At 42.4% G+C, this 25,525-nt stretch overlaps 1 protein-coding gene and 1 long non-coding RNA gene across 3 annotated transcripts in view; one reads left to right on the top strand and one right to left on the bottom strand.

Annotated features, from left to right (window-relative positions):
* Positions 1-47: 47 nt before the first annotated feature.
* Positions 48-14,415, top strand: LOC128135621 (uncharacterized). The gene is made up of 5 exons (XR_008233170.1): positions 48-184; positions 11,115-11,223; positions 11,350-12,170; positions 13,340-13,419; positions 13,718-14,415. It is a non-coding gene; the product is annotated as an uncharacterized LOC128135621 (long non-coding RNA).
* Positions 14,416-14,544: 129 nt separating this feature from the next.
* Positions 14,545-25,525, bottom strand: part of PPP1R12A (protein phosphatase 1 regulatory subunit 12A) — a 126,979-nt gene continuing 115,998 nt past the window's right edge. The window contains exons 22-24 of one of the 2 annotated variants that reach the window (XR_008233169.1): positions 24,312-24,342; positions 23,266-23,316; positions 16,641-16,693 (exon numbers count right to left, since the gene is read on the bottom strand). Coding sequence is in view for 1 of the 2 variants with exons in the window: in XM_052774673.1 (XP_052630633.1) it covers positions 16,607-16,693; positions 23,266-23,316 (138 nt within the window). In the remaining variant the exon portion in view is untranslated. Of the gene's footprint in view, positions 16,694-23,265; positions 23,317-24,311; positions 24,343-25,525 lie in introns of both variants that reach the window. The other variant, XM_052774673.1, reaches the window with a different exon arrangement.

Genomic DNA, 25,525 nt, shown 5'->3' with positions numbered 1-25,525 from the left:
CGCTCCCCAGCGCCGGCGGCACCAGGTGAGCGGCACCGCCTCCCGCCGTCCCGGAAGGAGCGGCGCGGCCCCGAGGCTTCCCGAGCTTTCCCCCTCCCTCCCTCCCTCCCTCCTCCTTTCCCCATCGCGGCGCGGACAGAGCCGAAGCCAGGGCGGAAACTGCCGAGATGGCCTCAACAATGGGGTAAGGGCGGGGAGGCCCCGCCCGGCCCGGCCCGGCCCGGTGCCGCTGCGAGCCGCGACCTGAGCCGCGCCGGCTTGCCGGCCCGCCACCTGCCCCGGGCAGCGCCGGTACGGGGGAAAGAACACGAACCCCGGCGCTCTCGACGAGAGGGGGCGAGGGGCGCCGCGGCCGCCTGAGGAGGGGAGGGGAGCGGAGCGGGACGGACGCCGCCAACCGCCGCCCGCCCGCCCCGCCTCAGGCCGCGCTCCCGCCCGCCTCAGGCCGGGCTCCCGCTTCGCCGGCAGCTTTAAGGGGCGGCGGGCGGGGGCTGCCGGAGCCCGGCCACGAGGGGCCGGAGGAGGCGGTCTGGTGTCTTTCTCTCACACACACACACACGTACACCCCGGCCCGCGGGGGGCTCCGCCGCAGCCGCCCCGCACCTGCCGGAGAGGCTCCGGTGAGGGGGGCGGAGGAGCCCGCCGCGCCCTGCCGCCATACCCGCCGTGGGGCCGCCTCACCGCCGGGCAGGTGGCCGGGGGTCGGCTGTCAGCAGCGGCGAGGCGAGAAGCCGTGTGTAAAGCCCGGCTGGGTCAACCTTTGGCTTCGGGTGTCATTAGGGAAACGCCGGTTTGGCCTGAACAAGGCGGTGAGTGCCGCGGCTCTCGCTCCGTCCTGTAATGGGGTGGACGGGAAGAGCCTGAAGTTAATTGCTCCTGCAGCATAACAACTTGCTCTCGTCTGCGGCTCTGGTGGGCAGACCGAATTTATTCAGTGGAGTTCACTCCCGCAGGCGGAAGGTTGGGAAGGAGCCTGCCTTTTTGCGGTGTTACAAGCATTCAAAGGGTTTCCGCCGGTCACGCTGCGAAGGCTTGAGAGATGTCTCGTTCGTAAATAATACAGCCTTCAGTGGGGAAACCGAACTGGGTTAAATATTAGGAAAAAGGCACGTGCAGGGAACGTGATGGGAGTACGCGGTACCCGTGAAACAGTCTGTGTAGGTGATCAACTGGCTAAACCTGCACAGAAAACTCAGCTTTTTTGGTTTGGCTGAATTCGCTATGACTTAATAGCACCCTGAAAATTGATCGTGGTGCTTCTGGAAATCATGGTTTTCAATAGATTTGTGGCTTGCTTAAGCCTGCTTTTTTATAAGCGGTATGCTGAGGGAAGTGAAGGAGTGCATCGGTGCAGCCTTTCCAGCAGGCTCGGGACAAGATACGAGCTTGTGTTAGAGGCAGAGGAAATCCATATAGCCTGGGCTTACGTAGCTGGGAGCACGTTCTCACCTTTTCATCACCTTTCTTCTCTCTTTCAGATTCAGTCCTGAATGTGTCCGCCTGGTTAATAAAATTCATTAGGAGTTCAGAATATAAACTTTGCAAAAGTTTTTGGTTTCTTTTTACAGAAAAAAACCAACCCTATAGATACTACAGATATAGATAAAACATATCTAGCAAAATGGGGCCCCAAATATCTGGCACTAGTCTCTCTGCGCCCTACAGTGTAAATTACAGGCTTAGTCCATGAAACCGCGTTCACTTTAGGTATTTCTCTACCCCACATTGGTATTTCTCTTCCACAGCAGTGGGCACTGTCTCACCCTACCAAACTTCTCTGCCCTTCTGGTGATCATTCATTTCCTTGGACTTTTCACTTAACTCATATCTGATTTCTGCTCTGGTTTGGGTTAAGGAGGTTTTTTTGGTGCGGCGGTTGGTTTTGAAAGGGTGTTTACATGTTTGTATGTATGAAAGTTAAGGTATCAGGATCCTCAGTGCAGACAAAACCTCTTTTCCTTCAGGCTAAGGGAAAATTCCAAAACAAAACAGGCTAGTTGTTCTCTGTTGCGCTGGAAAGCTGTAAACGGGCAGAAGAGTAGATGGTGAAAACTCAGTTCTGTACTAGCTCCACTCTTTAATACTCAGCAATACAAAATTAGTAAATTTGGTCATATCTCTATTTGCAGATCAAGCGCTTAACAAAAAGTTGACCTAACAAAAGTTTTGACCAAGCACTCTTCTGAAAAAAAACATTCTTACCTCAATTCTTGTCTGTAGAGGTTTTAAGTTAGAAAACTACTTGGTTGTATTTTTAGAAAACACAATTTAGAAAAAGGATCCTTCGTGTGAATTCTTGTCTGTCTTTCCCATTCTGTCATTTTTTTTCCTTTTATTCGATGAAGAGCTTTTCTTGAGAGAATTGTGTAACTGTGACAATACCAGTATTTCGCCCCTCACTATTATGCCCCATGAGCAGCACATCTTGCAAAAAATGAGTAAAAAGAGTCAGATTAGAAAGTTGCCGCTTATAGTATGTTGTGTATATGGAGAAATATAGCAATGCATTTTAGTTCTTAGGATACCCTCAGTTTTCCATTACCCCAGGTTTCCTCAGCTGCTGCCTGGGCCCCTCTCTCTTAGCTAGCAAGGCTTAGACATGCTCGCCCCACTTTGTGTCTTATCTGTCCACCTTTCTTATGTGTAGGAGGTGCTGTTGCCAGGCTTTAGCTACATCTACCATTGCTGTTGGATTTATTTTTTTTTCTCTAATCTTCTATAAAAAACATTGTGGGGTTTTTTTAGTGCCAAAAGGCTTTGTGTTCCTTACAGTCTGTTATATATTAACAGAAGTTATGTTGTGGTGAGTGAGGTTGGGTTTAAGTGCCCAATACAAAAACGCTGACTGTCAGATGTTTGCATCTCAATAAGGTTGTCTGTGCTGGAGAGCTTTCAGGGATAAAGTCCCAAATAGTTCAAGTATCACGCTGCATGTTTTCCTCTGCCACAATGGAGAACAGCTTAATAGCTTGCAAACGTTTTTAGAACAGCACTTTTCTCTTTTCTTACCAAAAAAATCTTCAGGATATTCTTAAGGCCTAGAAATACAATTCATTTTATTAGCTACGTTTTAAGCTGGCATAATGACAAGGGTCCCTAAGCCTTAAGATACTGGGTTTTATATATTCAGTATTATGGAATAAGACTCTCCCCTAGAGGTAAAATTACCACCAGGTTGGGTAGGATGATCTTGATCATCTTTGCCAGGCAAAACTCAAACACTTCATTTTTCAATTTAGAATAAAACCCAGCATTTATTCTTAAAATCTTGAGGAAATGAAGTGCCTTTTGGAGTTGGGCACTTCAAAGTTCGTTCCTTTGTAAAGGGTTGCAAGCTGTTAAAGATTTTTGTGATTTCTTCTAGAGATTCAACCAAATTATCCAACCTTACTAAGGTTCTGCGTACAAGTTTATCTGAGAATCTTTTTCGAAGTGGCAGTTTTCAAGGGCTGGAAAATAAAATAGCGAACACAGTAACATATTTCTGGCTGAGGAAATTAAGGACAACATCCAAATTCCTGCTCAATGTCTGTTTGCTTGTTACCATCATGCTCTGAGCTTAGTGAACATTTGTTACAGCCACTGATGCCCGTATGCTCTCCACTGAAACACTCCCTCCCTCTCACCCTCTTCAGCATCTCTGGAAGCTCTCCCCAAAGCCTCTCTTGAGATGACTGTATTTGCCTGCCTGTCTCTCAAATAAGTACACTCTTCCTTCTGCTCCAGACTTCACCCCACCTCTGCCTGCCTGTCTTCCCTGAACTACCATGAAACTCTGTCACTTAGTACACCCATCTACCGCTTCCCATATCTGATCCCCTTTGAAGTCCATTCAATCAGCGTTCTTCACGTTTCTTCTCCCAATACAAACTTTTTCAGTCACATACTAGTTCTACCTGCTTTATCACTCATGCTTTTTTAAACTAGGTTTCTCTGGTGCTGTCCCTTTAAATCTTCTCTCTCTGCTGCTTTAAATTCCACCTGCTGGATAATCCTCACACCCATCGCTGTACCCCAACTAACCTATCTACCTACTTAATTCTGCACTATCCTTCCATAAATGCTGTTGCTTAAAATTGCTATAACTCAGTGAAATCTTACTGCCGCCTTTTTGTAGAAATATCTGTTCCTTTTTTTATCCATAAAATTTCAAAAACCTCTCTTTAAACCTTTCACATTTAATCTCTTCCCATAACTTCCCTTTAACCTTCCTGTAAAATCCCTGCTTATGACATTTCTAATGTCAAATCTCCCCCTAAAAGTAAAATAATCCTCAAACACAGTACCACTATCCCTCTTGACTCTTCCTTTTAACCTTTTCTTACTAATGCTTTCCAAGCCAATGCTGTGCTGTCCTGCAGCAGTAATTCTCTCCTCTTTCCAACCGCTCATGCTGCCTTAGCCCACGTGCCTAGGATGAGACAAAACCTAGGGAAACATACTTTGCAAGTGTCTTCCTCCTTGCATGCTTTTGTTATCCCCAGTTATATCGCTAACAGAACATTTAATATCTCTGTCAGAGATGGTCAAAAGAGTTTAAAAAATCAGGTGGTGCTCCATAGTCTTGACCATTGGCCTCTTTCCCATCACTTCAGAAGATTCCTTTGTAGCGGATCCCAGTGAAGGCGTGAGGCTGTGAAGAGTAACGTGGAGATGCTGGTAGTCTCATTTCTGGACAGTGAAGTGATTGCATATTTTCTCTCTAACCAACTTCCTTTGAGTATGTAGAGGGCGTTTTTATTTCTGTTTACATCTGTACTGTTTGCTTTTCAGATTCTCTCTTAATCTTTGGTTTATCTCTTCTTACCTACCAAATTCTGTTATCGCTTCGTCTTGGTTGTTTTTGCATTGTTGTCGAAATGCAGATAAACTGCTATCCCTTGCAATTTAATACCACTTTCTGCTACTTCTGAGCTATGCACACTATCTAAATCTGAGAGGCTTAGCCTATCATCATGGATTCTTATTTCCTCAACTTTTCTTCCAGAAATTAATTAAATTATTTTTTTTTTCCCCTCACTGGAGCTTGGTGTCACAGCGCTAACCTTCTGGCAAGGTTTTCCTTTGTAAGGTTCTAACAATTAATTATGTTCTAGTCACTGTAGTCAGTGGTTTAACTGGATTATTTTCTTATGACTTGCGCCTGCAAACTCATACAAATCTGACAATCCTACTTTTACTGAAATACCAGTTTTATCCTATTTGCTGTGCTACTGAATGGGATGCTTAAAACTTTTTTTTCAAGTGCTAGGGCCTGATTTGAAATCTTGCATGTAAATACAACAGAGCTTTGTGAAATAGCTGGATTTATCAGGAGGTATTAGCATTCAAGATCAATCCTACAGTCCATCTTCTAGTTTGGTTTCTCTATGTGTTTTACCATTCTTGAACTCTGCTATCATTTCACCAAAAATAACTACGTAGTTTCTTTGAACTAGTTTGGTTTAACAGACAAACTAGTATTGTTTCTTGCAGGAAAGTTCATTCATCTAGCTGATGGAGGAGTGCACTGTGAAAAGGCAAAAAATACAAACTTGCAGAAAGAAGTTTGCTTGATTTTTCAAGTATCTTCATCAGAGATTGCCATCTGTCTCCAGCTGGCAGATAAGAATGACAGTGGGGATGGGAATGAATTCAGTATCTGTGCAGATGACTTCAAAGGCGTGATGAGAACGTTTTCTGCCACAATTCACAATCTCACTCTGTAAGATGGTCTGTTGCTGCTTCTCGTGTTCTGCACCATATGAGGGCACAGAGCGATGACTCAGCTTACCTCACTACTCCTTGCGATTTGTGATGAAGTTCAGTCAGCATAGCTTTGAAACAGTTTATTGAGCAACCATGCTACCTCTTTTTCTGTCCAAATAGGTACTCTCTAGGGCCAGATTTGAACAGTGAACCGGTTGAGTATGCTGTAGAGCAACTTGTTGAGGAGTAGGGATGAAAAACAGAGGTGGAGTCAAAAGGTTACACAGTGAGGTATAAGAAGGTAGAGAAAAACTGATGCTGACAAGTCTCACAGCGCTTGCGAAAGAAGGGAGGAAAGGGTGGATGCTTTAAGGCAGGCTATAAATATGCCTGAGGACCAGTTTGCAAAAGGCATAGAAGCAAATCCCCTGATGGCGAATTAGTAGGGCCAGGATATGATCGCCATACGAAAGAAGCGCTTGGAGGAGACAGTTTTTCCATTATGGTCCCTACTTTTGTCTTCACTGTGAAGGAACCTAGGGAGCGTCTCGCAGCACAGCTCTTCATTATGGAGGATCCATCAAAATCAAAGTGTTGGAAAGAAACACAACAAACTGAGAAAGTGAAAAATAACATTGCCAAACTGAGTGGCAGTGATAAAGTAGCAGATGGAATTCAGTGTAGATAAATGTAAAGTGACTTATGTTGGGAAAAATTTTCTAAGGTAAGATACCAGCTAGACATAATGGAGAAGCGCTGAGTCTGCCAAACAAAAATGCTCCCACAGAATGCCCATGCTTCCTTGCAATAAGAATACCAGGGAGCATAATGCAGAGGCATTGGATTTGGCCATATGCTGGTTTATTAGTCCAGCTCTACACTTGCTGTTTTCGGAACAAACTGCTTTCAAAATAGAGGTGCTCTGCTCTCTTTGCATTCCTTCACGAGAGAGAGAGAGAGCTCATGTAGTCTTATGGACATAAGCTAGCCTTGGGTGTTTTCTGGGGCCTGTCTTTGTGTCACGTTGTCCTCTAGACTCCTGAGTTCTCGGGGATACCCTACGTGGGCAGCTGGGCTCCCACCATCTTAGCTAGTGGAGGAGCAGCCAGGTTACCAAGCTGTTGTGCCATTTTAAGGTACTGTCTGTCACCTTGGTAATGAAGAGCTGACTGTACCTATCCATGTGACAGAAATAATATCATAGGCTTAAGTTACTCTTATAAGATAACCTTAAGTTATCTGAATAACACCACCTTTGTCACTTTTTATTATACGTTTCTAGCACCCAAGGAGCCTATTCATTCTTCTTAAAGACAGCATCCTCTGACAATACGCCTGGACAACACTCTCAGTCACGTGGTTTAGTTTTAGGTAGTCTGCGAGGAGCAGATGATCCTTATGGGTCCCTTCCAACTTGAGATATTATATGATTCTATGACCTCTATACAGCTTTCATAGTAAGTTTAAAACATTTTTAAACAGATTTTAGTCCACACCAAAGACAATTTGGTTCCTGTCTTCCTGTATCTCCAAATGTAAGCACGCAAATGAATAATTAGAAACCAAATCCAGTGGTTACTGGCTTACTGTCAGTCTGTCTTGTTGGTACTGGTTACAATTCATAACCCTTCAGGGCTGTTGTGTTGTGGTGGGTTTTTTTAATTAACAGTCCTCTAGCTCTTAAAAAATTATTTTGATTTTTTTGAAGAACCAATACAAAGTCAGTGAAAATTAATTAGGTCTCTTAATTCTCACTGTGTACCTCTCGATTAAACTGTTAGACTGCATCCTTTTGATCTAACCTTACGCAGGTGACGAGCTGCATGCAATAGAAAAGTGCAGCAGGCACAAAACTATGCCCAAAAGAATCAGAGCTAGGGCCGATGGATCTCCTCAGAGAGCTGACTAAGAAACTTGGCCTTCACTGAAATGCAGTAGATGATGCATGCAGAATTTAGTGTGATGGCTTTTTACAATGCTTTGTTTGAGCTATCCGTTCATTTGGCGATTATTTTTCTCCTGCACCACAGTATTTCTAGGGCCTACTGTGTTTCATATGACGGACTGTAATGAAGTTGCCTTGTAGATGGAATCAGGCAGATATTTCAGGAATTTAGTACTGGTTATTAGTAGCAATCATCTGGAAGTGTCCAAAACAAACACAAACAGCAATCAATCAATGGCTGTGACATATCAGTGAGTGTAAGCAGAGGAGGGAGAAGCACTGGGAAGAGTTCAGAGTCTGTGTGTATGAAACCAGACAGACTACAAAGGGAGAGGATCGCTTAAAGAACATAAAAAATAAAATGTACTTCCTATTGTTAAAATTATGTTGATATTTTATATTATGAAACTTATTTCAATGATATATGGCCGTGCTCTAAACATCTAGGATAAAAGCTTGGGACTGAATTTTTGTGTGAACAATTGGAACAAAATCTATGTGCTTATCTTGTAATGATTTTATATAAACAAATGTGGACAATGCGTAAAAACAAATTTTGTGTTTTGCTCATAATATACATTATTTGCTGTTTCAAGGTAAAAACTGCCAAGGTATTTGACAAGCTTTAAATACATATTAAAAAGATGGTTTAAGTTTAAAAGTTACTTGGAATAGGACAAGCTGCATACTTTGTCCAATGCTCAGTTTATGCTATTTATTCCCAGATAAGGCATTAGGACCCAACAGGTATCCCCTTATGTGTTTGCTTTATTGTCGGACACTCAAAAAGGGATGAAAGGAAACTGATGAAGAAATAGTGAATGGCTGTTTGCCTGCAAACACCTCGATGGGTTGAAAACAAGGGAAGAAGTCTAAGACCTTCCACTGCTTTCACCCTGAAACTATTTAGAGGTATGGAGGAGAAAAATAGGAAAGGAGCCTATGAAAAATAGTGCTGATTCCTGAGGAGGGGAATAACTGGATTAAATGGGAACAGGTGACTGGTAGAGGGTGCTTAGTTTATGGTAAAACCATCCCCTTGGATTAGAGAGAACCGAGAGTAGGTGGGAACTAAATGGCTGGGTAGAGACATTCCTACTGCGTGAAGATTAGATTATCGGTGAAAAAAAGATCCAGTGGTCAGGAAAAGATTAATGGGGTCTTTGAAACCATTAGGGATGTGTGCTTCTGAGGAGCTCGGGATAAGGCGGTGCGAGGAAAGGGGGAGCGGGAGGTGAGTAAAAGAGGAGGAGGGAGAGCACGGATGCTGGCGTTGCGGAGAGAGGAATTGTGGACAGTAGAGGAGTCGATAGAGGATACAACTGCAGAGCAATTAGCTCAGGAAGAAGAGACCAGTGCCTAGGTCTGAAGGGGGAGTGAAACAGGAGAGAGAAGCAGCAAATGAGTAGAAAATGCAAGAAGCAAGCAGAAGGATGGGGAGGTGGTGTAAGGGGGCAGAAAGAGGCAGCAGGTACCAGAAGGACTGAATGAGAAGTGCTGGGAACTGACTGTCCAAGGAAGGTCTTGGTGGTCTGGGTGGCACACAGGAGTGACTGGGAAGACTGACAGCTGAGGAGAAGACGGAGGAGAGCCTGTTCTCTCCAGCAGCTGTGGCATGTTGGTAAGCTTGTAGTGACTTGTCAGTAAAATATGAAGGGAGTTCTTGCACTCAGTGTCTGCATGTAGCAACTCTGAGTGCCGCTCCCCACCGGCGAAATTCAGAGTGCTCAAGGTCCCAGGGGAAGTGGCTCCTGGGGTCTTTTGGTTATTGTGGCTACCACCAGGGATAACAGGGAACGTAATTAGACCTCAAAGCCCTCTCTTGCACAGAAAATAATTATATATGGTGGCTTGGAAATAGGGGCAGAACCCTATCCATGCAGAGCAGAGCATAAAAGGTTGAGGAGGCTGGAGAAGGATGCGAGTGCCCATGGTGTGATGCACATGCTTGCAAGGCAATGAACAGGGAGGAGAGAGTGAAGGGGGCAGAGGGATAACTACGGGGACCTTGGAGTGAACAGACTGCTCTGGTCACAAAGCGAAGCAACACACATCACGATCGTATTGAAAGGGGGTTGAGCAAGAAGGAGTTAACCAGCGTTTTGGCATTTCAGCCAAGTGCAGTGCTGCGATGTGCTGCTGGCTTGACAGCTTTTGATAGGGCGGATTATTTTTTTGCTGTTCCTCTCTCTCGGCTGTAGCAGAGCCGTCCAGTGGTGCTCGGTGAGGGTCTACTCCTAGTCTGCAAGTCTCTCGACGCAGCACGGGAGCGCTCGCTGCGCAGCGGGCCCCAGCCTGCGCTGGCCCAGGGACCCGTTCCCCCAGAGCCACCGGCCGGCCCTCCCCGGGCTGCAGTTTCTGCCTCCCGACGGGATGGACTGCAGCTCGGCAGCCAGGCCAAGAGCTCTCGCTGCCATCCCCGGGGTCTTAAATCGTGAGCTCCTTTCGGTAGAGAGAGACCCGAAACCGCTCCTGCCCGCGTTCGGGCTGGCTCGGCGCATCCCTTGTGTCCGATTCATTGGAGGTTGCTGGTCTCTGCCGCGCTTCGCCTGTCCTGCTGGGACGGGCTGGGCTCGGAGCAGAGGCAGAATTTCCTCTGGTCGCTGTCCTTTGAGCCATTCCTACGTACAGCTGGAGGGGGGCGGAAAGCTGCGGAAACCGGGCGGCCCCCCCGGGCCACCCCCGGCCGCTCTGGGAGCGGCGGCAGCCGGCCCGGCCGAGCGGCCCCGGGGGACCGAAGCCGCCTGGTGCCACCTCCCGGCCCGGGGCTCCTCCGCCGGCTGCGCTCGGCGGCTGTCCTGGGCTCCAGGCCGACACCGGGCGAGGAACACGGGCGCTCGGTCCCGCAGGGGCATTAGACGCACTCGCCTCCCCCCCCAGCCCTTATAACTTCGGAGTTGCTCCTTTTTTTTATGCGGGGGACTAAGGAAGGATAAGGAAAGCTCGCTTGTTCTCCTAGAGCACTGGCATTCTATACAGGAGGAGCTCAGGAGGAGTTACTGGGCAATTTACTTCACGCAGCACCGATAGCCCTGAACTAAGCGGGAGGGAAGAACTGAGTGAGATTCGCTGCTTTTCATACAGCTAGAACTAGAGGGGTGAGCTGGCAACAGCTGGGGAATCATCCCCCTGGTATCAGCAGTTGATGTAAATGCGGATTTTTAAACTCACTTTTTCATTAAATCTTCTTTCTGGGCAGCGACTAGACTACGTCGCTAGATGTGTATTTTGTGTAAATGTTGTGTAAATGTGTATTTTGTGCCAGCTGATGTAATGAAGCCATGCTCCTTTCTTTGGAAGACTTGGGGTGCAGGTCCGGGTAACCCCTCAGAGAGCAGCAGCTTTATTTTAGTTAGCTGTAACGTAGCAACTCCCTCAGATCAGGCCTGTCGTTTTTTGAGGTAGGGACATATCGTTAAAACAGGGGCACATAACTTAGACACAAATGAGGGCAACAGGGCTATTTTCCGTTTTCTTTCAGGGGGAGATGAAGGGCACGGGGATGCGCAGCAGGCAGAGGGGACGCACAGGACAGCGGGATGTGCAGCAGCTTCTCCCTGCACTGGTTTGCTGGAGAGGAGTTCAGCCCAGTGAGTCTCTGCTCAAAGGACTCTGTAGTAGAACAGGTGGAGCACAGAAAGACCGTACCAAGGAAATAAATAGGTTCTTCTCACACCCTCCCCCCCCCCCCCCAGTTGTTTGGTTTTTTTCTCCAGCAAATAAAACAAAGGGAAAAGACCACACTGGAAGATGAATTGTGCTGTCTTGGCTAACTACTTCTAAGCTTTAACAGGTTCCCAAAACAGACATGTAGAACCCAGGTAAGAAGGGTGAAATAATTAAGAGTTGGAATGTGGGGCTTTTGTCTCTGCTGTAATTATCTGTGGGCCAGATCAGAAACGTTAGACATCCAACAGGTGATGATGTTTTTAGAGGAAAAGCGAACAGTTCCTCCTTTCTCTAAAGGCTACATACTTTTCCTATCTAATCAGTAATACAAAATGGGGAGGTGCTGACACAAGCAAGAATAGCCGATGACTTCATCAGTGTGGCAGCAGCTCTCCCTTTAAAGTGTGAGCAATTCGTTGTGGGTTTGGGAGGTTTTGTTTTCTTTTTTTTTTTAAAGTCTGTCTTCTATGCAGGAACCTGCAGTCACCTTTAGGACTGTTCTAGTCTTACTTCAAATCTCTGCTGAGACAGAGCACAAGACTACTTGCTGTTCCTCTCTAACAAACCCTAACTGCTGCTCTTGCAATCAAAACAAATGTAAAGCAACTAACTCTAGTCACCAGCATTTTTTACCCTTGTTATTAGTGGATTTGACCTAAGAACTCGAGGAAGCTGCATCACCATAGCTAAGTGTTAACATTGTGTACGTAACCATGAACTGCGAGAACTTCTTCTGAAAAACTTCAGCAAATACTTTCTTCTGTCCCCCAACAGACGGAGTGGCTATTCCTGCATGGGGAAAAAGACCTGTAGTTTCACAGAGGTGCCCAGCAGAGCTGCAACAAAACTATTCTAAGATTTGAAGCAGGTGGGAAAGCAACACTGTACAATTGCTTCTCCACCTTCTAAAAATAGGCTCCACAAAAAACTCTGTCATGTTTGTATGGCTGTGGAGTTTTTATTTTTTAAACCATACGTTACGTAGTGAGCTCGTGTTGTGTTTTGCTGTGGCAGTCCTTCAGATTGTAGCTGGAAATTAAATTTTATCTATAAAACGTATTAACCTCTCAGTTACACAAAGCGTCAAAAATTGTCTACTGCCCACACTGCATCACGTCAAGCTAGAGAAGCTGAAGCTACCACTAAAAGAGGAAGAGTGACTTTCAGCGTCACGAAGAACGTGGCTGCCCACACCTTCCATCCTGGACAGGCTCGAGGCCACCGCTGCCACCCTCGCCCCGGGAGCTCCCGGGACCCGCGGCTGCCCCGCATTGCAGCGTGGCAGACTTGGCCACCTCCGTTGATGCTTCTGCCGCAAGACCACAAGGAACACGACAGAAACAAAAGGGGGGGTGCGCCTTTCCGGAGGAGCTGGTGTGCTACACAGGTGGGTAAGACCTCAAGAGGCCCATAAAGGAACTGTGAAGTGCCAGCCGTGGAGAGTCAAGCCACTTCCAGGATCACCCAGATGAAGTTCGAGTCAGTGTAACGATTCTTTTCATAATCGCTTCATTTAAAAACAAATTAATACCTCCTCTGAGCAGTATTACAAGCCAGCAGCAAGGCATAATTCACAGTGTTGGTAGCTTTGGACAATTTTTTCTCCCTGAACAGGAGTTCGGACGTGATGGGGCCCTGAACTCTGACTTCGGAACAGTTTTGTTCTGGTGTGTCCCCTGCCTTTCTCCACGTGAACTGTTCATTTTCTGACATGGTGTTGCCTCTCCACATCCGGCATCGCGGCATACTTCCTCCTCGCCACCTGCTTTTCTTTGTGTAGATTTCCTGCCTACCGACATGCGGATGTTTTTGGCGTTATGTGGTGCCCTCGCTCTTGGCTATAAACCTCATGGTTAAGTCAGCTGGCAGGGGCGGGAGCCATCTCGTATAGAGCTCATTTCTGTATGATAAAGGTGAAGGAAATGATTAAAATTTCTCCCTTGACGCACATCTCCTAAAGCAGGTATCTTCAGCTACCCAAAAGCATGCTTTTTTTCTCTCCTATAAGATGATGCGTAAATAGTTCCTCTAAAAAAGAAACGAGGACATTCCTTCTATGACAACACATTTGCTCTTAAAAGACCACCAAATGGACAGTGGCCAGGAATACTGAACAGGTAGATTAACACCCATTGGTTTAATGTTCATCTGAGCACAAACCAAAGTTTAGTATGGAAGGTATTTCTGAAGGAGGGTATACCGAGAGTCACGTTTTGTACTTGGCGCTGAGCAAACAAATGCACCAACCTATGCAATATGAATTATAACTGCTCTTTTTGGAATCTGGCAAGGAAATAGCAGAAGTCTGAAAGCGGTATGCGGTAGGAACTAGGGAGGTCCAAAGGGAATTGTTTACAATGAGGGAGACAAGGTGGGCAAAAAATGAAGTTCCAGCTCCCGCGTCTTTTCTTCTAGGTAACTGCTACCGTTTGGAGCCACTAAGGTGAGGCAGTCCTCGCGCAGCCGCGCTGCCTCCACCCTCCCTGCCCTCTGCTGCTCCGGCTGCTTCCCCAGCTGCGGTCGCTCCTCCTGCCCGGGTTACGGCTTCCTTCACGGCCGGGGCTGGGCATGCCCTTCGCCTCTTAACTCGCCAGCACCAGCTACGTCCATGCCTCCATGTGTATTTGATGTTAATTCCGGGACATAGAGATCCCTTTCCGCACGGTGACAAGTCCCCTGAAAATCTAAGCTGCTGTTCTGAATTACCATTTAAGCCATTAGTCGCTTAAGGAAGCTTGCCAGAGTCAGCAGCCAGCAATAACACATTTCTTGTATGCAAACTGTCTCCTAAATAATAAAAGTGTCTCCTCCACTGCCCATTTTCTCTCTGTGGTAGAGCTGGATTTTCTGGGGATGCGTTTGATCTGCAATACGATCAGTACAATAAGACGGTGACACAAGTTTAGCAATTGCTTTGTGAGACTCGGCTAACATCATGTAAAAAATGGTTCTCAGATTCTGCACACAGACAGGTTTATGTAAAATGTATAAACATTTGTCCAAGTTGTTACAGATTGCATAAATATGGCATTTTTACTGTTGCATTTACAGATGTGCATGTACAATGATGTGCAAATAATCACAATTTGATTACAATCTTTTAAAGGTACTTGAACCTTGCATCCAAGTAACGCCATGAATGAAAAATGCCCACCAAAGAATTTAAATAGCAAACTTATAACATGGTTTAAATTCATAACAAATTTCAACGTCTTCTCAGTAAAACTTTCACACATTTAAAATAGTTTGTATTCATTTTATTTGTATATGTCAAAATACAATTTTTTTTTTCCAAAATAGTGGGTTTTGCAACTAGTTTCATGCAGATACAAGGTCTGCTCAGTACTACCAATAAAATCAATATAGCACAGTAGCCATTCATTTTTTAGATATAAAGAATAAATAACCTAAATATAAAACACTAAAATATTAGAAACACGTATTTATTCATTCACAGGCACCCAAACTTTACCAAATATAATCCAGAATATGCCTAACTGTCTTGTAACAGAACTCAATGCGTTGCAGCCATTCAATTCTGTATTTTATGTTAGCGTAAGACAATGGAAGTCCCTATGGTTCAGACCTACCTCTCATACAGATCAATTACAATAAGATATCTCATACTATCCGTGTACCTTTAAAATCAAGAATCCTGAGCGTGGTAGTAAGAGCATAACCTTACATCTTCAAAAAACCAATCAACAGAGAGAGGACATCACGTCTTCCTTACCAAAACATACCCCACCCCCGTAAAACTAACCCCCACCCCCCAAGTAGGCAGTAGAACACAATGACCTTTTTAAATGAAGGGGTACAAATTCACATTTAATATAGTATACAATATATCAATAATACAATAGCTACTACAAGCTTTACAATGTACAATTTGTTTTAATGGCTGATCCGTTCAGTGGTTTTAGGCAATAAACTATGTGCCAGTAGGATGTTGTATTTTGAATGGTTTAGTGAAAATATAAAAGCTGTTTCTAACAAAAGCGATCTTCACTTAAGTACTTTTTTTTGTTTTTAAAGGCCACTGAAATGTATAAAATGGTCTGACATGATGGTGTTATCAAATTGGATGCCTTCTCACATGGCAACAACAGTGCATATAAACATTAATGTGAGTGTAATGGGTTATGTTTTTCAAATGATTTAGTACATTACTTTGGCTAGCACAACAGTTTTGGACAGCACTCAGATAAATACAGGTATGTGAAATGTAGTGAAGCAGTTATATTTATGCAACTTTTTATTATGGTGAACACTATCAAATGAAAAAAAAATGGGAGGAAAAGATAATAAAGTATTTTATATAGTTTAGACCTTTTGTAAAGATAGGGCTCCATACAATGTACAATGTCTAAATTCTTTATACCATAAAAATTAATGAACTTTGTTAAACACACTATTCTGGAGTAGCCTAATTTGCATTAACAGACATTTGCAATAGGGAAATATATTCAAGCATGCCACGTGGTGGTCTGAAAAATCAAACCAGTACACATTTATATATACAGCATCACTCAGTACCTGCTCAAATGAATGTGACGATTACAGGATCTAACATCTTTCACTACAAACTTCTTTTTTTTTTTTTTTAAAGTGACCAATAAAGGCAGAAAACAGGACTCTTAAAATATTTCTAGTTTCAACTGACTTTTAAAGCATTTTGTATAGGAAATAAATGCATATTGCACAAACAGTGAAAGCAAATGTTCCACCAAACATCTCTGTTCCAGGTGGTTGGACAATACAACTCTAGGTAGCTACACAAATATGTAATTTAAAAGGGTGTGTGGTCTCTGCAAATGGTAAAGCTGTGAAAACACTGTACAAGAAAATCTGGTACATGAATAATTAGAAGGGAAAAAAAAATTCCAAACTTAAGATTTAAAGAAAAACTGAGTATAGAAAAAACTGGGAATTGTGGCACAACAAAAACATCATTGAGTAACTGTCTTCTGTGAGAGCTGAAAGCTTTTGTTGATGTAAAAGTGTTTATGTACAACTAAGGCTTACTGGTTAAATATCTGAGGCGTATCTGGCCTTGAACACTTTCCTTATTATGCTGTAGCTGTAAACAAGATTTCTCAGTCATTTTATCTTCTCAGCAGCTGCATTTTAACAGAAACAATGATCTTGATACAAAAAAACACACAGGTAAGAGGGCGTTTGGCAGGATATCTGAAAATGACAGTCTCCAAGGGATCTTCCCACACTTCCAGTGACTGCCATACTATGGTCCACTGGAGTTACTAGTGATGTGCAATACCGTTATTTGCTGCTGTAGTAAACCCTTTATTTGGAAAGTTTGCTTATAACTCTGATCAAGGCCCCATTTTCATCTTTTAGCCTCTGGTTGTCTGCCTTCAGGTCTGGTAGCATCTGTGAAAAATGAAACATGATGGTTATTTGCTATTACACCCAAAGTAAAAGCAGCAAGACTAAACAAGCACTGGGGAGAAAAATCTTTATTCAGCTTAAGCACCTTGGCAGTTCTCCCCCTTCATATCAGCAGTTCAGAAAAATCTCACCTTTTAGCACGATACAGTTAAGAGTTATAGATTAGGAGTTTTCACTTGCTTGGACTGGACGCACTAAAACTCAGTGGTGCAGATGACAAGCCTCTAACACAAGCATTTATAGTAGCGTGAGGAAAGTAATTAGATGCTTCAAATTTCAGTGCAAAACAAAAAAATGTTAATTACCAACAATTTAAAGAGGCTTGTCCATACTGCACTTGCACACTTTCAGAAAAACATGCTGTGGCTAAGCATATCTACCACTGTGCTCTTGGATGATTTCAATCTGATCAGATACAGTGTGATTCAGCTCGTTAGCTCATAGCATTAATCTTCCAACCACTTCCAAACTCGTGTTGAAGCACACATCCTATAATTTGAGATCATATCCCTGAATAGCAGAGTTCACACAAGATCAGATCATCGAAAGTGATCACTGAAACACCAGGCTGCATACTCAGGCACACAAGTTAGGAGCTGGCAAGTTAAGGTTGCCACAGGAGACGGGTGACACGCAAGCACAAAAGCTGGAAGGCAGAAGCCAAGTGAGGTGAGAGTTGGACAGGATCAGACAGGAAGGGAGGACAAGTCAGTGCACAGAGGTTCCAACTGGGAGAATTTAACCTGTCAGAGAAACCAGAAGTAATCTCGGCAGTTCTCCGTATCCACGTTCACACACTGATAGCAAACCACCTATAATACTCATGGCTAAATTACGTGTATGGTTTCCAGCAGCAGGTTTACACAGGAGGTAACAGCCTATTCCTGCACAGCGGTTATTCAGTAACCTCCAGTGCAAGTGCATGCAAGAGGTCTAAGTCCAGCTAGCGACCTATGTAACAACTGCTACACAATTTTTCATGATGAAATTTCCTTGCCGCTAGTTCTGTTTTCATTTTATTCAAGCAAAATCACACTTTCAACCCGATTATATTCCGAACATTATTAGGGAACAGAAAGAACTGAAAAGTTTAAAAATGCAGGGTTAATTAACTGTGCATTACACCAGAGGCTTCATTTACACATCTCCTCTGAAGGACTCCTGTCCACACTCAGTTCACCAAACAGCAGACACTCTCACAGAGTGAAACACGATGGTGCACTGAGGATGACTGAGGTTATAGGATCTCTAGTTCATTTACCTGCAAATACCAAAGCATGTGAAAGGAAGACGCCAGGAGATCATAAGAGGAAAAAAGGTGATCTCTACAATTAGAGTAAGTAAAAATCATTCTGCTAACCTGGATTCCAGCTCTGCTCCATGGTGGAGCTTAGGGCAAGCCACCTAAACTGAGCTCTTCACAGAGTCAGAGGGAAGCTTCCATTATAGTCAAGTGAGAGCTGTGCTCTGAACAAAAAGTGCTGTAAAATGCTGATTACTTTCAAAAACCGTGTCGAGATGTTTGAAATGGGGCAACACAAGTAATCATTTGGCAATTTTCAAGTATTATCTGGATTAAGTTTTCTAGGCTGTAAAAAAACCTGCTGTTGTCTGAGACAGACGTGCTACGGGTCATATCCAGATAACAGGCACGTGTACCGTGCATTTGTGTATGCACCTGTAATACTAGGATAAACCTGGGGTTGTTCTATGACATGTATCTGCAAACAATGAAACAGCCATTTGTTCAGGCAAAGCAACTAAAACCTTTCCTTCCTCCTTTTCATTCGGTTACAGACTTCATACCAAAGATCCTGGGTGAAACCACAACAGCCGTCATCTAGCTGTGCAAGGAAGCAAGGGAGTCTGGGTTTGTTCTGTTAAATGGGTATCTCGACAAGTGTTGTCACGTATGCTACCCAATGAAACCTCAAAGTGACTCCAGGAATGTCACAGTCCTCTTTCAACTTACTGACTAGGGAGATGGAGCCCATCACGCTTAATTACATACAGGCAGACCCACAGAGTGGTGCATTTTCTGGTGAACTGTTTTAACAAAAAAGCTGCTGTTCAAATTTAGAGCTTTAACATAATCATTACCATTATATGTCTGCAAATCTTTGTAGATAGATTTTAATCCTGATTAAACTAATAAGTAGAATAGGTATTAAGGAAATATTTTCTCTTTTATTGTGAGTCTGCTAAAGAATAGGGGAAGACTGGTGGGAGACAAAAGCAGTTATGAGTAATAGGAGATTGATCAGGAAGGATAAGCTCAAGTAACCTAAAATACTTGTGCTTCTCATCTATACTAATCCCCACATACTTTAAACCTAGCCAAAGACATTTATACAATTTTCTCGGAGCAGTGCATTCCTATGGTACTCAAACTTCTCATGAGGTGACACCACACACCTTCAATGTGCAGAGGCAGGGAAAAAACGCTTTGCAGTAAATTCAGTAAAATTACAGTTACATACTGTACTTAAAACTTTGAATTCCAACTTGCTTCTCACTAAAATAGCAAAGTATCTTCCTGTGATGAGATTCCTGAGTAAGATTACAAATGCACTATTTTGCCTATCTGTATTATATGACTAGCTAGTAACTTTGCAGTGCTGTCATTGAGCAAATAATTATTCAGTAATCACCTGAGATATGTGGAGCCAACTCAGATTTGTACAGGAATAATAATGTCTGTGTTTGCTGGAGGATTTAGCAGTTTTTAGATATGAAACAGCTTTGTAAATTAAGATTACAAAAAGCTCATGAACAGTTAAGGTACCTGTTCAGATTAATCAGGCTATGGTTAAGCTACCATCACAATGTCAAGCCTCCCTGCTGTGTTTTTATTGCTTTTATTTTGCTAGCCAGGCTCCTCAAGCTCTACAATGATCTGCCATTGAAAACTCCCCCTACAAAAAGGAATACTGAATAGTTTTCTGTGGGTTAACACCCTGAACTGGCTTACCATGGTTAAAGGAATGCCAGTGCTAGCAAAAAAAGATGGTATGGATGTGTGGCTGTGGATGGCAGTCATTAGATTAGCTCAGCTGCATTGAAAAACCACATTGCTAGCTGAAGCTGATGTGAAACGGGCTGCCCTAAAGGGACAGCTCTCCCTCCTCACGCAGCAGTACGCTCCTGCTGCTGTCTGCGTGTTAGTTTAGTGATTCAACAACGCTGGGGTGAGATGGATCAAGTAATATAACGAATAAAGGGATTTGTTTTCAGCCAGGTCAGTGAGCTGACTTGACTCGCTCAGCAAGGGTTAAGACAGGGGAACATTGAGGAATGCAGGGCCTGGACCAGGAACAACCTCTCTACCCATATCCTGTTGTTAGGCCAGCTCCAGGAAGACACGAAGCCAAAGGATAAACCTTCCTCTTTATTTCATGCCTCTTAGTGGGGAAAACCTGAGATTGGACTCTGAGCAGAATGAAAAAATGTACGCTCATTGCCTTGCTTCTAAAGTGGGAAGGGGAGTAGGCGAGGGAAAGCAGTTTAGCAAGAGTCACTGTGCAGAAGGAATTTTTTTTTTTTTTTCAACCTACACATCTTAAAAGCTCACTGAAACCTCCATCCTATGCAGTTGTTATGTAAGAGGAAGAAAGGCATATAGATGTGGTGTGGAATGAAACCACATTTTGTTCCTCATAGAAGTTTTGAACCTTCAGTGGGTTTCTGAAACAGCCCTGCAATAACACCAAGGACAACAAACTGGCATTTTTTTTCCAAGATGAAACTCAAAACAGCTCATACCTTTAACAGAAAGGGACTGAACCAGATGACCGAGTAAGTATGACCCAATCTGACACACCAGGCAGGTTTTTTTGTGTCTGTGTTTGCACAGCCCATGCACTATAGGATTCTGGTCCACGACTGGAATGCCTGAATATGTAGCAATATAAATCAATAACCGTAACTTAGTGCTAAAACTGGGTGTTTTAAGCTGTGTAGATAAAAATAAGGGTTGGCCAGAACCACACGGGAAGTTAATATGTGAAAATACTAATCGACTTGAAATTCCAACAGATTTCTGAAAGAAAAGACTTTGGTCCCCTCTAAACACTAAAACACACAACTGTCAGAAATAAAGTTGCTAATGCAACTGTTCAGGAATGCACAGTACTGAAATCAGTTCTCAAACATTCTTTAGTTGAGACTAGATTCATATCAATTCTATGCACTTCAATTATACTGCCGTAAGAAAGCTCAATTCCTAATTTCAATTTGTTAGAAAACTGGAGGCAAATCTATTTGAGCATTTACTCAAACATCAAAACAAGGGAGTGACTCCAGTGTATCCTAATGCGAACTCAAATCCTTTCAATTGTTGCCCAGGTTTTAACATGTCAAAGGTCTCCTGGATCATTGCCAATTTATCTTCAAGTAAGCAAGGACAAACTTCAGTGCTAGTAAGGACAATACCATACCATACCGACACATCTGTGACACCTCTGGTTGGTAGACCGGACACCATGCTTTAGCCACACTTCCATAACCGAGCAGCGGTAAGTCAGTTTCTGACACACAAGTGTTAATAGTAAAATTCTACCCAAGCACAAACTGAACATCAACACCTGCCTGGCTACACAAAGGAGAAGGAAGAAATTACAAGTCCACAGAGCGCAGTTGCCTACAGGACCCTGACAGCTTGGCAACCACTCGGGTCAAGGCCCTATTCTCAGTCACCAGTCGCTCATTTATGTGTCTCAAAGATTGAATCTGCTTTATTTGTTGCAGGTTCTGCAGGAATCAAAGAAATAGGAGTGAAAATGAGAAAAAAACCCACATGTATATTATGTTGATAAGAACTAGAGATGAGCAAAATTGAAAGAAAACTTAGAAGAGACAGTTCTGTTTAAAGTAGATAAGTCGCTGTGAAAGGAAAGTATCAAAGAGTGGCACATTCTTGAAAAGCAATCTAAGAACCAGCAGTGATTAGTCACAGCTTTCCAAAACAGTTCAGGATACATTAACAATGAGAGCTATTCCTGGAATTCTTTACTTAACATCCTAATTGCACAAACTAAATCTCCTATTCAAAAGTCTGTAAATAGTGACACATTTAACATATACTTTTACACGGCAGTGTAACAAATGATAGCAAGATTATTTAATCGTTCATTTAAAACCTTCACATACGGCTTATTGAAAGTAAGCTTTTGAAAAAAGGCATTATATTTGCATTCTCTGTTTTTCTTGGAAGCCCAACCTTCCCTGACAGGAATTTACAGGTTGATGATAGAAGCTCACATCCTGTCTTCCACTCTTAGACAGAATTATTTTCCTATACCATAGTTTGCTTTCTACATATTTCACTTCTAAAGACCCCTCAAGGAACCACAGACATTGTGTCCTCCCTTACAGCAAACTATCTTGGTCTGAATCCAAGGGAGCTGGCGGCATCGTGGTTGCCTTCTGCCTACATCTGCCTGTCAGCTTCAATTATTTCAACAAAACTTCGTGCATGTATTTTAATGGAAAGTATTTGGAAGTTAATGCCATTTCCAAGCACCAGAGGGAGCTCAAAAATGAGCTTGAAAGGAAAATTTTTATTAACCAATGACAAATATCAAATGTCAAAACAGTGGTACTTCTTTAAAATTTTGGAGTGCAACAATGTTTTCTATTTTATCATGTTCCACTAGTTTTCTAGTCATACTTTAACTCTATCAGTTTGGTTTGCCCTGTCCAATATTACATCCAAGGACATCATAGAAAACAAACTTGCCAAATTCCTCACCCTTCTTATTAATTCTATCAGTTTGGTTCACCCTGTCCAGTATTATATCCAAGGACATAGTACAAAACAAACCTGCCAAATTCCTCACCCTTCTTAATCATATCAGAGAACGTAACATTGATAAACCAGGAAATGAGAAAAGTCATACCATGACTGGCTAAAAAAAAAAGCCAGAAATGTACTAAAAAAGTATTTTTCTTCTGGGATTCAGTTTATACATAGTTGAAAAAAAATGGAAATCTGCGCATGTGGTAAATGTTACTTATTTGTCAACGTCTGAAATCTATCTACTGCTTTTTGTTAACTAAAACCTGATTATTATTCACTCTATAAAAATGAAAGTTTTTCTTTCAATATTGGTAACATGCTGTCTAATACATAATTTAGAGAGCATGAGGTAACAGCTGAAGCAACATTTAATGGTTAAATACCTATGGAATTATATGCTACCATTATTTTTAAGTTAATAAAACATAGGGTATCGCATCAAAATCATAGATTGTGATTCCATCTTGATTAGATCAAGATATGTTTCGCTCCAACCATCTCTGATGTTTCTTGTTAGCCAGCATGTTACAGAAGCCTAAGTCTCAGCACCTTTTTAGAAGTCGTACATGTATGACTGCTTATGCCGCTGTAACAGCTTCACTACAAGCTCTATGACATGAGTGATTTTGAAATGCAGCTGTAACTTAGTTATTTTCTAATGAAATTACAGAGACAAGTAATACTGCGAGACTACATGTTGCACTGACATAGTCATACACTTTGTTATTAATAGTTTAACGTGTAATAGTTTACTTACTTTCAGTTCCTCTTCCATTTCAGATATCCTTCTTTCTAGAGCTCTTCTTTCCTAAATCAAAAGATGTGTGTTAACATTGAACAATACCATTTTTAAAAAATTACTGCTTGTAAATACTGTGGTAACAGTGAAATACTTCAAGTTTCAAAGATCATACAACCAAAAGCATAGTGTGGATAGGAAACTTGTGATGGCAGTGATATATAGAAATTTTGTCACCCCTTCCTTCACACAAATTTAGACAGGCTGTTAAGTACCATTTGTTTGGATCTATTTTTCATGAGCTAGGCTTCTGTAATAGCTTAATATACAAGAAATGCAGAAAATGATCAGAAACAAACAAGAGTATTAAAAGAAACAAGCACAAAAGCATAAGCTTTCATAGACAAGCAAACGTAGCTGAAACATCTGTCTCAGCTCAGTGGGATCTGTCCACACTATAAACTGCAACGTAGTGTAGATACACCCAAATTTACATTAAAGGACTTCAGCTGAGTACCAAAGAAATCTAGCTACGTAAGACCACCTGCTTCTTGAGTAAATGTTTCCTGAATATTTTCTGCGTTTCTAGTATAGTTTTATTTTCCTTTTTTCCTTTTTACCTGAGAAGCAGGAGAAATTATCCTTTGGAGAGAACTTCAGGTTGTTTTGATTACACTGATGACAGTACCCAAGCTAGCTTATTGAAAGTTAGCTGAGGGTTTTCTATACTATGCTGCAGTCTGCAGTGCAGACACTCTACCATATTTCTACATGACGTTCTTTCGTTTAAACCTAATTTTCAACACATCTGACATATGAATAGCTAATGCAATAGACTTCAGGGGTTTATAGCTTGATTGCTTGCTCTCCTGTGTCAGACAATGCAGTGTGCCTCATTTAAAAGCAGCTGCGGTTATCAGTACTCTACATTCAGATTCTTCCAAAGTGTGAAAGGCAAAAGCAAGAGATTATTGCGAAGTGGACATATGCATCTGCATACAACGGTGTTACGCAAACAGCAAGCAGCATTGACTGAGGTGTGTAAAACTTTGGTTAGATCATACCGCCCAGTAGATACTGACTCTTGCCGGTCACCTTTCAGATATAAATCATTTGAATTTAGTTTAATCATAGTGCAGTTATACCCCAACATTTTCCCATTTTAGCAAACAACTTTAAAGGTTTATCAAAGTAATAGATTACTGCAGTTGTTAGTACTTAATGTACTTAACTCCTTCGAGTTAAGACCTTTCCCATAATGATACTGACTGATAGTAATGGGCATAGTAAGTACCAGCAAGTTAACTGCAGTAAGCAAGTGACTAACAAAAAACCCACACCGTCTTACATCACTTAGAATTGTATCAGTTACCTACTAGCTTTGAAGAATAACATATATTACCAGTGTTCTTATATTAAGCAGTATTTGACAATTCCTGCAATTACCAAGGGATGAATGATCAAATAGATCTCAAAATTTCAGATGGTTAGAATTTGTTAGTCCTCTTGATGCATTTGCTTAACTAGCATGTTGAGTTTGTCTAAGAACAACTATTAGCAATAAAAGCCAATTAAATAAAATCTGTATTTCATTAACTTTGTATACTTCACATTATATAAAAGAAACATTTAAATAGACTGGCCTAGATACAAGATTTTTTTTAAAACTTATTGTTTTGATTAGATGAAGCTATGCTTCTCTTTTTCCTGAACTGCTTACTCTTTTAGGAAGTGGCTTGAGGAATGCCAACAAAATAACACATTGCAGTTTCACTGGGAAGATTTGCCAGTATTATTTGATTAGTCCCTGGACTCAAAGAAAGGGTTTGAAATTTATGCAGTCTAAAATTTTATGATACACTTCAACAACTCTATAAGGTACGCCAAGGAACTTTTGTAACCCTCAAAATGAAAAAAATACATGCTAGTCTCTCAGCTTATAAAATACAATAGCTCATTTGTATTTATCAAAGCAACTAGGAACCACAGGCTTGGTGCAGTGAGATTGAGGTATGGGGGTATACATAGGTGAAAAATTGAACCCAGAGTTATAAAATTATTAAGAAGTAAAACCAGATGTATATACCTACATATATTTGTATATTCAGTAATAGCAAAAACCATAACTCTCCACAACCCAAATTCCCAGCTCATGAATTCTAAATTTGGGGGAAACTGGTTAAAGGTACCTACAATTCTGAATTCTAATCCAGACTGAAACCTGGCAGTTTGAGTTTTATTATCACATCATATGAAATCCTGCAAAGGACTTTTAGCA

The sequence above is a fragment of the Harpia harpyja genome, chromosome 23, assembly GCF_026419915.1.
Source record: "Harpia harpyja isolate bHarHar1 chromosome 23, bHarHar1 primary haplotype, whole genome shotgun sequence".
NCBI classification, from domain to species: Eukaryota; Metazoa; Chordata; class Aves; order Accipitriformes; family Accipitridae; genus Harpia; species Harpia harpyja.
Note: the sequence above shows the minus strand (reverse complement) of the source record. Positions and strands in the feature narration are given on the sequence as shown.